Consider the following 14,555-nt stretch of genomic DNA (forward strand, 5'->3'; position numbering starts at 1 on the left):
TTTAAAGAATACAAATAAATGACCAGCTTGGTTTTAGGATTAAGCAACACATGTTTATTTACGTTTCGCCCGCCCAGGCCCGACTTAAAAGCCGTTAAAAAACTAATCCCTATTGTTCAACATGCACGTATTGAATCATATATTTGCATATTGATACAAGTAGATGATTATGCTTGGGCGATATACATATGATGCACATGTGAAATGGGGAGTTGCTTGTTTGTTGACAAGAGGAAATGTTAAGTTAAGTTGTCATTGGTAAGCACATAATGCACATTTAGTTTGCACCTGGTTGTCACTGGTTGGGGCATTTTATGAACGATGTATACACTGGTTTATGTGATTTCATAATTTTCAGATATTATACAAAAAACAGGACCGTGACCACTGAAAAAGTTAATTAAGAAGAAACAGCAACAGAACTTTTGCACCTGGTTATCACTGGTTGGGGCCTTTTATGAACGACGTATACACTGGTTTATGTGATTTCATACTTTGTAGTTGTTAGTTGTTATAAATAAAAACAGGACCGTGACCACTGAAAAGTGATTAATTAATAAGAAAATGGTCATACAGTCCCGACTAATTAGGTGAAAAAATAAGCATCAACAAAACATTTTGAATGAAACAGAACTGTTATCTTCCATCTTTATTCAGATTTGTATGAAATGCGGTCAATGTAAAGTAAAGCTTGTGAGTGGTAGGGGCATTTTATGAACGACGTATATAATCATGATAATTTTTATCATTTAGGCCTATACATAGCAAGGTCTTTTAAAAAGAAGAAATTTGGTACAAAAATCATGGAAATCGATTGTAGGGTTGTTGAGAAATTGTAGTTCAAAGTTCACACGGCGTTGTCGCTGTAGCCCTGCAACAACGATAACCTTCCTCATAGGCATCGCATTAATGGGTGAATATTTATAGAGTTTGTTTGTTTGTTTGTTTGTTAATTAATTCATTAATTATCAAACGGCGATGTCGCTGTAGCCCTGCAACAACGGTAACCTTCCTCGTGTGCATCATAATTTACATATTATACGGTAATTAATGACTGAGTATTGTTAAAAGTTAATGTTTTTATTTAATGTTCTTAAGTTAATTAATAATTCCTTTAAATAAGATAATTAATGAATGGAAACCGATCATTATGCAGATTTATGATTCCTGGTTGATTATGGGAAGCAAAGCAATAATTATGAATATTAATTAAATTTAAAATTTACTTATGTTCCTCTTCTTCATTATATAGTGGCATTATTAATTAAATTAGTACAATGTTGCTTTGAATCTCTCTCGTTCGTTTATTTAATTTGCTGAATTAAGTGATTTATTTATTGCACTGAGTTAATCCATACATCATTCAATGTAATCCTATCATCGAGTTTCGCGCCGTCGGTGTAGCAGGGCTAAAACTAGGGTAGCTTCGGCGACGGCCAAATGTGGTAGGGTATAGTAAAGCTTAGCCGATGGGTCAAATAGGAAATCTGTAAAATTTTTAGGCGTCAAGTGTTCAGAGTTTCAAGTTATGCCAGAAACATGTTTTTGATGCACATGTTTCTGTATACCAAATTTTTCGGAGAGGACACATTTTGACGGAAACCTGACGTCCAACTTTCAAACATGTGATACATGGAAACTAATTGTAAATGGATTAAGTGTTTATTATGAGTTTGTAGGATATATATAAGTGTTTTTCAAGAAAATATAATTTTAGTCTTGGGTCAATTTTAACTATGGATAACGAGCGCGTATTCGGAGAGGACATTTTTTGACGGAATTTTCAACATAAATTTGAAGAAATGGTACAATTAATGAAGCAGTCGCAATCTTACATGGTTTTCAATTTTGAACAATCTTGTTTCAAACATTACTTCTGAACTGTCAAAATATGTTTTTATGTTATTGCTGGCAGTGATATATCATTTGCAAAGTTCACAAAGGTCAAATGAGACGGCTATTTTGTCCAAAAATCATACAGAAATGTATATTTTCATCAAACAGTTTCTTTGTGGCTGTAGGTGGAACTAATAGGGGCCAATAATTAGGCATGGTAACTTTTAATCATAAGTTAATCTAATATTTGAAACAGGGCACAATATGGTGCTCAGCCCAAATGTACCCTGATTGTAAAACAACCCTTATAGGCTATATCCCGACATTGAAACGTTTTCTGAAAATGATCATAATTAATTTTTGAAATTCAGCTATTGATAATTAATTGACTTTTTTCATCGAAAGTTAAGATAGTCACGGCAAAGATATTCCGAAAATCGAACAAAGAAAAGCGCAGAGATAAATCTTTTTTTTATAAATATTTTGATGCAAACATAATTAACGAATGGGTTAATCCATTTAAAGTCCTCACTCCCCTTGTGGATGATTTGGGAAATATCTTCCACAGGGGGAGTATGAATTTCAAATGGAATGAGTACATGAACAAACCCTATTTGAAATTTACCCTCTGTAGAAAATTCGGGTTGAATCTTCCACTACCTATAGCCTGAATTATAGATGTCGTTAAATTATCTACCCGTGTTTTGGTAGGAAGTAATAAAGGTGTATTAGTTTTTAACCGCAGAGGCATATGTACGTAGGCCTATAGTCCTATATTTAACCAGAAACCGGATCTGTGATTTAAAAAGACACTATATCAGTGATTCGCTATAAAATCAGAAAATTTAATAAAAAAAAATCATAAATATCAGATTTTTGCATTTTTATAAAGAGAATACATTTGGGGATACCCAGCATATAAGACCAACCACAACCTAATGTATTAAGGTCACATTGAGAGAGTTTGTCCGTTATATCTCAACACTGCCGTGTTGTTGTTTGTTGTTGTTGTTTTTATGTGTGATTTTTTTGGGGGGGTGGGGTTGGTGTGTGTGGGGGTGTAGTTTTGTTGATTTGTATGAGTGTGAAATTGTGCAAAGTTAAATATCAGTTTATAGTTGTTGTTAGGTCAAAATAAGTTTAAATACTTTTGAATACCAATATAGAAAGTTAAATATTTGAGGTCACTCAAATACGTTAAAATCGACGTGTTTGGTGTCAATTGTGTATGTTAAACGCACTAAATAAATCCCAGCAAAGAGCATTGAAAAGTAAAAATATATAAAACAATTAAGGAAAGATAAATTAAGTCACTACATTAACACACACGAACGAGTCAATATAACCAGAGAGGTGAGGAAAGTGAGACTCTCATTTCCCAAGTTCCCTCTCACATCCCTGGTACACCACATTTCGCCATAATACATTCTAGAAACGCTTGCTGTTAGAATAAGAAAATTTTTAATTGCAATTATTGCACAGGTCACGGCGACCCTGTGACCTTTCCGGAAAAAGCCGAGTGGCAGGTTTTTCAAATAAATATTTTCTGTGTAAAAACTGTACCATCAGATAGGTAATGGAATATATGAATATTAACTGTACATCTATCACAACAATTTTTGATAACAACTTGCGTCACAATTGATCTAGTATAGAAGGTAGATAATTTATTTCAATCTTATATACGCCATTTTTTTTTTGGAATTAAGTGAAAATTAATTTTGTAAAAACTGTATTTTTTTAATGTAATTTTCACATTAGACCCGACAAAAGATCACCGTTTTGTTGTTATGATAATCTAATCTTTTGATTTCGTAAATAAAATTAGGGGTCTAATGTGGATTTAGAATGCAAACTGGAACAATCCAATGCCTTGTCAAAAGCATTTGCTTCAAAATGGAGTTCGGATGCACTTCGTAATACAACTTCCGCCACTACGGGAAAGCACATGCACTGCAGAGCACGTGGCCGATATCAAAATCGATTTTATGTATTGTGTATGTAGACCTATTCATAGGACCCTCGTATTAATTATCTCTATGCGCTTGAGAATTCAACAATATAAATAATGGTAGCTTTATTATAAATACACATTAATGTTTTAAGCAGATAAGATTCCAAAATATGATGTAGTAATGAAGTTGCGATTTATTAATATTATTTGTTTAAATTTTCACGATGACACTATCAAGTCCTTCGTGGTCGAGCGGTCTAAGGCGCTGGTCGTATGGTATACGTGATAGCCAAAGCGCTGGGCCGTGAGTTCGAACCCCGCCTCTGCCAAACTTTAAAAGAAGTGAAATTAAAATTTACTTTTTAAAAATTTCATATTTGGGAAATGTGACTGGGAGAATTTATGTATGGCGTGGAGTGGTGTGATCCCTGGTTTAACGTATATCATTATTTTTTTCTATAAAATTGAAGGGGTCGGTCACCCACCTTTTACAGTGTTTTTGTGGGACCTGAGAGCACATCAGACGCAACAAATATCATTCTAAGGTGCCACAAAAAAATGCAAACGTTGCTATCTGAGACCTTAACATGCTTAAAACGCGTACAGTATGTGATCATGGTGATGTGGCTTCAAAATTTAAAGGGGCATTATGAGATTTCATAAAACTTGCGCCCTCAATTTTGTTCGCATTTTATTTTTTATTTTTACATCCATGCAATCATGCGGTTTGTGTATATCGTCATCTGCAAGAGTAAAGCTTAAAGCTACGAGATTTTTTTGGGGGGTGGGGGATATTTTGGCGGGAAATAATCCCCACAAAATGTTAAATATCATAAGCAGGAAAATAATGACGTCTCTTGGCAGGCCTAAGGGGGGCAGTAGGTCGAGAGGGGACATACAATATTTGGGACGCCGTTTGGAAATTTTACCCCGTATAATTATTGCACACGGGCCCTTAGCAGTTTGTTGGCCATGTTAGCAGACTCTGAGCTAGGGTCCGTCACACAAAAACACAAACTTCTTTTAGTCATGTGTTTGTAACAGTTATTATCAGTACAAAAATCAGAATCATGTAGTTTGGGGAAAATCGCTGTATTCCCTAAAACAAAATGCTTTTGGTGGAACCCCACAGTGAGTTTCGATCCCAGGGTTTCAAATGTTTTCAATTTGGATATTCATACTTGCACAAGCAAAGAAGCCAAATTAGCTCCGGTATTAATCTTTCTGAAACACCCTGTATTGCGTGCGGCAATCCCAGAAGGCATGCAGAAATGTGAAATTTCGTTCCGGAAGCTAGACCTTGAGAATTGATCAAACCATATACCTTCAAATACCAGAAGGACAAGGCCAATGGTCATATTAAAGCCGAACGATGGACCACAGACCGGACAGACAGATATCCGCATAATGCAAAAGTACATCCTCCGACAGTAATCAAAATATCGCAGGTATAGGTATATAGAAAAGAGCTCTATTGAAAAATGCATATATAAAATCACAAGGCAAATAAGGGCAAATAACTACGAAAACTTTCAAAATGAGCCGAAAATGTTCTGATCATTTAAAGCCATATTATAACATTTCTGTAAAAATAGATTAGTATTTATTTTCCATAAAATGTTAGCTTTTACTGTCAGATATGTCCCCTTTTAATTGTGAGTCGAACAAGTGAAGTAAAGCATAGAAAATTGGAATTTACTACTAGCGCCCATGCATGTTACTCCCGCGGTTGTAATACGGTACGATCCTCGTGGTGTGTGTGTATGTGTATCCCGCACGCCGTTTTCGAACTGTGCATACTTGTTCGACTAATATTTCCATCGTAATAATAAAACGCCGGTTCCATCTTTATTGACTAAAGTACATTACAATCGTGTAAAACCCAGAATTCAACAAATTGTTGAGGGCGTTCTCCTCAGCAAATGTTATAATATGGCTTTAAAGCCAAAGCTAATAAGGTAAGAAATGGGAGAAACACATTTCCTATCTTAGCCGCTTAAGGGCTGGGGTATGAACGTTTGGACAGTATTTATTTTGGGACATTAGAGCACATCAGACATATCGAATTGCATTCTGAATACGAAGAATGTCATTCTGATATCAAATAATTTTGATTTTTTGAAATTCGCAATTTAATACACATTTTATGGCAAATCATTAAAATTGATATTTTTGATATTTAACAGTACTTGAAGTAAACTTTATAAATCTGATGATTTATACTTACAGTGTATGTAGGTGGGATGAAAAGCCGACGATCAATTGAAAATTTTGACCTTTCGTATTGAAGATATGGATTTTTTTCCCCAAAACACCAAAAAAAAATTAGGTCTTTTTGGGAAAAAATCCATATCTTCAATATGAAAGGTCAACATTTTCAATTGACCGTCGGCTTTTCCTCCCTGCTACATACACTTTAAGGATATGTCATTAGATTTATATAATTTACTTCGAGGACTGTATTATATCAAAAATTTGCAAAATATCAAATTTTTATAATTTGTCATAAAATTTGTATTATATTGTGATTTTCAAAAATGAAAATTATTTGATATCAGAAAGACATGCTTCGTATTCAGAATGCAATTCGATAGGTCTGAGGTGCTCTCATGTCCCACAAAAAATACTGTCGAAACGCAATAAACGCTCATTTTAGATCCCTTAACTGTGGTGTTAATATGGAGGATTTAATTATGACTGTAATTCAAACTTTATCTATTGTCCTAAAAAAACACAATGCATTTGGTGTAAGCTGGAACATATGTACCCAGCAAACACAAAAATGTTGTTAAAACGTTTTAAATAAGTTATATTTTGGGTTTTGGTTTGGTAAAAACGTTTCAATAACATTAAAATGTCGGGTTATATAAAGGTCATGAAATTGTTTTAAAACGTTTTGTATGAAAACACACTACAACAATATTTTTAAAATGTTTTCGAAATGTCATTGTAAACTATTTTGGCAAACATTTTTGGCCAAATATTTTGTCAACACTTGAATAACATTATGTTAAAATATTTGCACCCAGCAAACACAAAAATGTTCTTAAAATGTTTTTTACAAAACGTTTTAATAACATTTAAAAGTTAGGGTTATATGTAACGTTATTGTAAATATTTTGGGCAAACATTTTTTACAAAATATTTTTTCAACCCCAAAATAAAATTCTGTTTTGAATGATTTGTACCAAGTTTTCAAAAATGTGTTTGGGATGTTATTAAAACGTTTTTATACCCTTTATATAACCTTAAATGTTTTCTGTAAAACATTTGTGTTTGCTGTGCAGTAAATTACCAACAAATGTTATTTAATGTTATGAAAATGTTTTATACCATTAATGTACCCTTTATATAACCCGACATTTAAACGTTTTCTGACAACCTTTTATAACCTTTTGCGAATGATGTCAAAAACGTTTTGTGTTTGCTGGGTAGACATTACAAAATAATGTCCAAAAATCAGGTTTGAAATTATTGGTAGATATATAGTTGATATCATGTACTAAAACGATATACATAATATAAACGTAGGCTGATTAATAAGTAATCACCGCGATACACAGTTTGATAGATAATGAAGTGTAAAATCACAAGGTGAATTGACGCCCTGGGGGTTAATATTGGCAACTCATGATTTCACTCAATTTCCTCAATTATTAACCGTGCGCAGAGGCGTATCGGGATGTCATCACTGATCTCGCGATATCTCATTGATATCGTCGCGAACTCATGGTCACCGCATCCGGGCAAGATATAATATGTAGTGTACCATACTGCATCTTGGTAAATCTCCGATATAAACCTTTTTGTCACTTTATACAAACAGGATTCAATGTTCTGTTAAACGTTGGTTCACCTTAAGTTCGGCAGTGACGTCAATGTTCTGTTGTTGTTTTGTTTTGTTTGTTGTTGTTGTTGTTTGGGCCCGGGTGTTTAGGGTCTGTTTGCGTTTGCGTGAAAGCGTGCCGTTAAACCGCTCTACTTGTGCGCGTGTACGATTCTAAATTTATATTCATACATACTCGCTATATAACAGCATGCTTGATTGGTCGATAGGCGGGCATAAACAACGTTTATGCCCGGCGTTCCGGTCATAAACAAGCCGCGCGAGAACTGATGGACGCTCGCGAGTAGGATATTACGCGTCTATGTTCGCGAGCTATTTACGCAAAGCGCGAGTGATATACGCGATGTTCGCTCGCGTCCAAGCACGATGGACTGAGCAAGAAAACGTTTTCTTACAATTAGCGATGGAGAAACTGTTAAAAAATGATAAGGAACTGGTAGTTTTTAGTGTAAAATGATGGTATTTTTAGTTTTGGAGGGAAATAACAGCAAGCAGAATGTTGCGTATGTATGAACGGGGTTCATTCATATACGTTGTTTATGCCCTCGGGCATAAACAATCGTTTAGTCATGAAAATATATGAATGAACCCCTAATTCATACATACGCGCTATATAACGGCGCGCGTGATTGGTCGAGAGCCGGGCATAAACATCATTTATGCCCGGTGGCCCGGATGGGCGATCTCGGGGTAAAGAAAACGAAGGAAATTCATCGTTTTTTATGATGTTCCTTGTTATCTTTTGTCATTATTTTGATGAAATAAGAATCACAAAATGTTCTGGTATGTATGAACGGCCCCTCGGGCATAAACAACCGTTTAGTCATGAAAATATATGAACCCCTAATTCAATACTGGTATATTTAATTTGTCTCGCTCACGTAAATCCACATAAGCGCGCATCGAGCTCGCATTACGCGCCTAGAGTAGGCCTAGGTGCTGTGTTTCTTATAATGTTCTAATGTATTACATAGTAAAGCCGCCCTCTAATTTGCATATTTGCATAGATTATGAGCTAATTTGCATAAATGTTAATCCTTAGATCTAAACTCTATTTTGGCAATTCTATTATTATTTTCACTTTTCAACTAAGCATGGTGTGTAGCCTACAGAGTAGGCCTAGATTTGGTTTGGTATAGAGGTAGATAAAGTCAACGGAATTATTATCAATCGGTTATCAATATAAACACATCCGTCATGCTTCCTTGTACGGACAGGGAATCAGACCCAAGTTACGCGAGTTAGAAATAATAGAATAAAGGTTAGTGTGACGAATTATAGCCATTTTAGTACCCTGATTTACTCAAATGGGAATGTAATGTAAAATGTGATGCGATCAAGCAAAATCAGTTGGAACTCGGAAATATTGATTTTGAGATATAGCTAAACAAAGGAAATATTTCCTTTTTTGTTTCCTGTTGTTTTGGAAACTCTTTAATTGCTCATATCTTAGGAACTGGTTGTTCAATTTCAATGGGGTTTCTGCAAAATCCAGCTTTGTAAATGTTTATACTATCCCATAAGAAACTGAAAATTTTGTTATTCCGAGTTCCGACTGATTTTGCTTGATCGCATCACAAATGATGGACTGGGAGTTTGAATCATAATCATTATTATTTATCAAGTAATGCCAATTTAATATTCTATTTCACATTTTATAGCCAGATGTGATCCAATCACTCTCAGAAGTTGCCCAGGAGATATTCAAAAGCTAGTAGTACCAGGAAGTAATGGAATCAGTGTATCGTGGGATCCGCCAACATTGGAGGCAACTAATTGTACTGTGGAGGAAACTCAAAGTCACCAGATAGGAGAATTCTTTCCACCACTCACTACCGTAGTGTCTTATTTATTTCATGATATTAATGGAGACCAAAAGGTTTACTGTAACTTTACTGTAAACATAACAACAGGTGAGAACAGAGTATTTATACTCGATCGCTCAGCGATTGCGATACATCGCTTTTCGAAAGCGATAGGCAATCGCCGAATTTTGCGATGCATTTGCTCGTCGCTTTTGCAATGGCGATCGCGATTGTAGACGATTGTAAACTATTCAAAAGGTGACATTTTTGAACATATAATACTGTCAATAATAATTGCTTCGAAGAAATGTAAATTAAAGCCTTAAGGGATCTAAAATGAGCGTTTATTGCGTTTCGACAGTATTTTTTGTGGGACATTAGAGCACCTCGGACCTATCGAATTGCATTCTGAATACTAAGCATGTCTTTCTGATATCAAATAATTTTCATTTTTTGAAAATCACAATATAATACAAATTTTATGACAAATTATAAAAATTTGATATTTGTCAAATTTTTGATATATAACAGTCCTCGAAGTAAATTATATAAATCTAATGATATATTCTTAAAGTGTATGTAGCAGGAGGAAAAGCCGACGGTCAATTGAAAATTATGACCTTTCATATTGAAGATATGGATTTTTCCCAAAAAGACCTAATTTTTTTGGTGTTTTGGGAAAAAAAATCCATATCTTCAATACGAAAGGTCAAAATTTTCAATTGATCGTCGGCTTTTCATCCCACCTACATACACTTTAAGTATAAATCATCAGATTTATAAAGTTTACTTCAAGTACTGTTAAATATCAAAAATATCAATTTTTAATGATTTGCCATAAAATGTGTATTAAATTGCAAATAACAAAAAATCAAAATTATTTGATATCAGAATGACATTCTTCGTATTTAGAATGCAATTCGATATGTCTGATGTGCTCTGATGTCCCAAAATAAATACTGTCCAAACGTTCATACCCCAGCCCTTAATGTACGATCTTTTTTCAGAATATACCTTTATTTTTTGCATATTTGCAATACTTACACATGTTCCAACATCAGCAAACTGTAAAATTCGCCCTATTTGTAGTAAAACGGGATGATTTTCTGTTGGTCCGACATATTATCATAATTTTCAGATTATGATAATATGTCAGAACGATCGCAATTCGTAGTCTCCTACGAAGCCAGTTTGGTTACGCTCTCTCCACATGTGTGGAGTGAGCGTAACCAAACCGACTGCGTAGGAGAATAACTCTGAGGTCGAACTCGCCGTCCTAATCAAAAAAGTGCGAGATATTTTGAGTGATAGAGGTGAAGTTTATGATGTTGTTTCTTTGAAAATTGCCAATGTTTTTCGGCCAATGTATTGGGAGCTTTCATAATGATTGCATATTAACTATTTATCATTTTGAAAGATCGTACATTAAGCCTGAAGGCTTTAATTAGCAAAATAATAAATCCAGTTGATAGGAAATGTTGTTGCATTCACGTGTCAAGCGATATCGCCGGTCGGATGTTGAGATCTTGAACTCGCAAAGGCGACGTCGTTTTTGCCTCAGCGATTTGGTCAATATCTATATAAATAAAAGGAAGTCGCTAAATCTTGTGCGCGAATAGACTCAGAGATGATTTCACTTTCAGCTCTGATTTATTCGTACATTGATCGGGTACATATTGCCATTAAACCATCTGAGGTTCATTTTTGCAAAAATTGATGGTAACTAAGAGAATAAAATAAAAAACTGTCGTGTTGCTATGCAAAATCGCATGCAGTGGCATTCTGGGTAATAAGGACAGTGTGAACCGCGTAATAATATTTCCATTAAAAAACCATACGCAGAGCAACATTGGCCTGTTTTCTGCCAACTGCGAGGTGGCCAAGAAATGATTCAGGCTATTTAGATGGACAACATCGCGTACTTTAAGAATGATCTTACGAGCTTTTCGCCCCTACGCAGAGCTACGCACCCCATTTTCCGCCACTGCACCGAAGTTGGCGGCCAAGAGATTAAGGCTACGTCGCGTGAATTTTATTATTTAAGGCCTATAATGAATCGTCGTTTAGTTTTACAGCCACATTCATACGGGAGATTGAGGAATATACGGGGAACGCATTGCACTTTATTTGGTTGAAAACGGTCAAGACCAAGAATTGGCCTCAAAATCAGTGAAAATATGGTTAAAACCGGGGTTTTTCCCGGGATTGTTTGTTGTCAAAACTCAGTGGTAGCGCGTACCGTAACTAACTGGCAGCAGGGGGTTGGCGTTGGTACGTCGCGTCGGCGTACTGAGCAATGTGACGCGCACGTACGGGGTGCATAATATGCACATACCAACTTTCCGTGCCAGAGAAATAGAAAAGAAAAGAAAGGAAGACAAAACTGAAAAGGTAGGCCTATGGATGGGTCGGGTTGTGGATTATATGCATGGTACTGGATTCGGTTAAGAGATTACCCGCCAAGATGATAAAAATCGTGAGGATACGAGAGGAAAGAAGGAAGCTAAAATGAAAGAATAAATAAATAAATAAATAAATAAATAAATAAATAAATAAATAAATAAATAAATAAATAAATAAATAAATAAATAAATAAATAAATAACGTAAAAAAAATTAAGATAATGAGAACAGAATTAAATAGATAAAATTCAAACGGGAAATCACAAGCTAAGCAGGAAATATGAAAAATGGGAACAAAATGTAGAAAAAAGCCAAAACTAAAAGGAGAAATGTAAGAAATGGTAGATTTATAAAATAATGCATGGGAACGGGGCTCAATAAAATGAATAACATGGAAACGGAAATCACGAGCTAAGCAGCATGAGAACAAAATAGACCTATGCAAAAGAAACTGAAGAGAAAGAAAGGAGCTAAATGAATAGAAAAAAAAGAAGATTAAAAAGGTAGGCCTACGGGTAGGCCTATTATACAGGTTATGATTACAGTAACTAAATGAAACGGGAGCAAACTAAAGAGGAAAGAAAGAAACTAATCAGGAAAAATAAAGGAAAAAAGAAGTTAAAATTAGAAACTAATCACGAAAAATAAGAAAAATAAATAACAACTGAAGGAAACGGGAAATCACAAGCTAAGCAGCTGATAAAAATGAAGCTATAAAGGGAAACGTATAAGAAAGGATAGATTTAGAAAATAATGGGAATGGGGTTAGGCCTAGATAGATAAATAACATGGAAACGGAAAATCACAAGCTAAATAGCATTTTGTTTTAATGGAAACACACTAGGCCCGTGCAGAATAAACTGAAAAGAAAATGGAAATGCAAGAAGGGACAGGTTTAGAAAAATAAAATTTACCTTTCAATGATTCTACCTTTTCAGTAATTCCTCCTGTTTTAGTGATCGCTCCCATTTACTCATCTAGCGGGGACCCGCGCGAAGCGCGGGTATCCCGCTAGTAATCAATAATGGTAAGTTTATCCTGGGTAAGGTGCTGGGGGAAAATGTCACTAAAATGAGCGCATTAAACGATTAGCTTTTGCGTAAACAAACGCGTTATTTTTTGGCCGGATGAAACCCTAAAAAGGGGGTGTTGGTTGTAACAAAAACCCAGTAGGACCATAGGGATAATTTGCCCATGGTGTTTTTTTAAAAGTTTTTTTAAGAGTGACAAGTTTAATGATTTGCTTTTTTATCTGAACCAGTTTCTGAAATTACTGGACCACTTTTGATCCACGCAGCCTTAGCGGGAACAGTGGGTTTTCTAATTCATGTTGTTCTAGTATCGCTCTTTGCATGTTCTATCAAAATAATGAAGAAGAAGTCCTTCAGTGTTTTTTAATAACATACCTGACTTTGAATTGATATGTTATTCTCATCAAACCCAATTAGCTCAATGTAAACAAGACGAATTTCAGTGTTACACATCTGGACGTTGCATACCTGGAACTGGTGGGAATAATGGCCTTGGACAACGGTGCGATTTCTTTCCGGATTGCCCAGATAGGTCAGATGAAAACTCGGAGAGTTGTTCTGAACGATTAGGTAATAGTAATAGTCGTAAAATAATAGAAGAGTTTAACTTCAACACTACACTATTTTTTGCTCGTCTGGAACGTTTTCAGGTAGACTATTTTTGCTCACCTGGAAAGTTTTCACTATAGTTCGACTAGCGTCTTCAGCAGATGGTAATTCTGTGATGATATTTTGTCTACAATCGGAATATCCCTCACTGATGACGTCATGTGATTGACAGAATGACAATCGGCACTACATCGTAACATCCTATGACGTCATTCTGTCAATCATATGACGTCATCAGTGAGGGATATCCCGATTGTAGAGGTTGAGGTTAAATTCTTCAACTATTTTATCTACAACCACGCATGAATACCCACTCGTATAATATTTGTAAAGCTTTAGTACTTACCTATATAATGTGAACTATACTGCATTACTGCTATCTGTGTACCCCCGGTTGTCATCTGTACCGTGGTATACGGACTGTCATACAAGTTCATAATGATCATGCTACCAGCTCCTTAAACAAATTAGTCCTGTCATTACCAAAGACTCCAAAAACCGTGTTTAGTTTGCCATTGAACACATTCTTGCCTCCAGTTTAGGTTAGAAGCTAACGATTACGTATCAAATTCCTAAACATTATAAATTTTCAATGGCTAAACATCATCCATCTACTCTAAACATGTTTAGTATTTAAACACGCTTACAAAGTGAAGCCAGTAATGTGTTTAGAAAAGTGTTTAGATGCTAAATTCACTTCCTGGAGAGCTGGGTAACCAAATGTTACTGACTTCCCATGTCATGCATGTGGGATATGTAATGGATTTGACAAACTGGTAAACTGGTCATAGCTTTCAAGACGAATTGCTGAAAACTTTAAGGCACCTACATGTAATCCATGCAGTTAAATCAATACACTCCCTATGGAAGACATGGGCTTAATCTTCCACACAGATAGTGTGAATTTCAAATGGGGTTACCTGTATCCCCTGTTTAGGAGATTAAGATCATGTTTTTCAATGAGTGTATGGATCATCAGCAGGAATATCCCAATGATCATGTAGGCCTACATGATGTATACGGTAGGTCTAAAACTCTTTTTCATTGGTATCACTATATTGTTTTCTCAAT

General features: G+C 35.3%; 1 protein-coding gene across 1 annotated transcript in view; it reads left to right on the forward strand.

Moving 5' to 3' along the window:
- LOC140148049 (uncharacterized) overlaps window positions 1-14,555 on the forward strand; it is a 46,624-nt gene that overhangs the window by 6,720 nt on the left and 25,349 nt on the right. Inside the window, exons 2-3 of the mRNA XM_072169887.1 lie at window positions 9,299-9,550; window positions 13,293-13,445. Coding sequence (XP_072025988.1) covers window positions 9,299-9,550; window positions 13,293-13,445 — 405 coding nt within the window. The remainder of the gene's footprint in view (window positions 1-9,298; window positions 9,551-13,292; window positions 13,446-14,555) is intronic.

The sequence above is a fragment of the Amphiura filiformis genome, chromosome 3 (genome assembly GCF_039555335.1).
Source record: "Amphiura filiformis chromosome 3, Afil_fr2py, whole genome shotgun sequence".
Classification (NCBI taxonomy): domain Eukaryota; kingdom Metazoa; phylum Echinodermata; class Ophiuroidea; order Amphilepidida; family Amphiuridae; genus Amphiura; species Amphiura filiformis.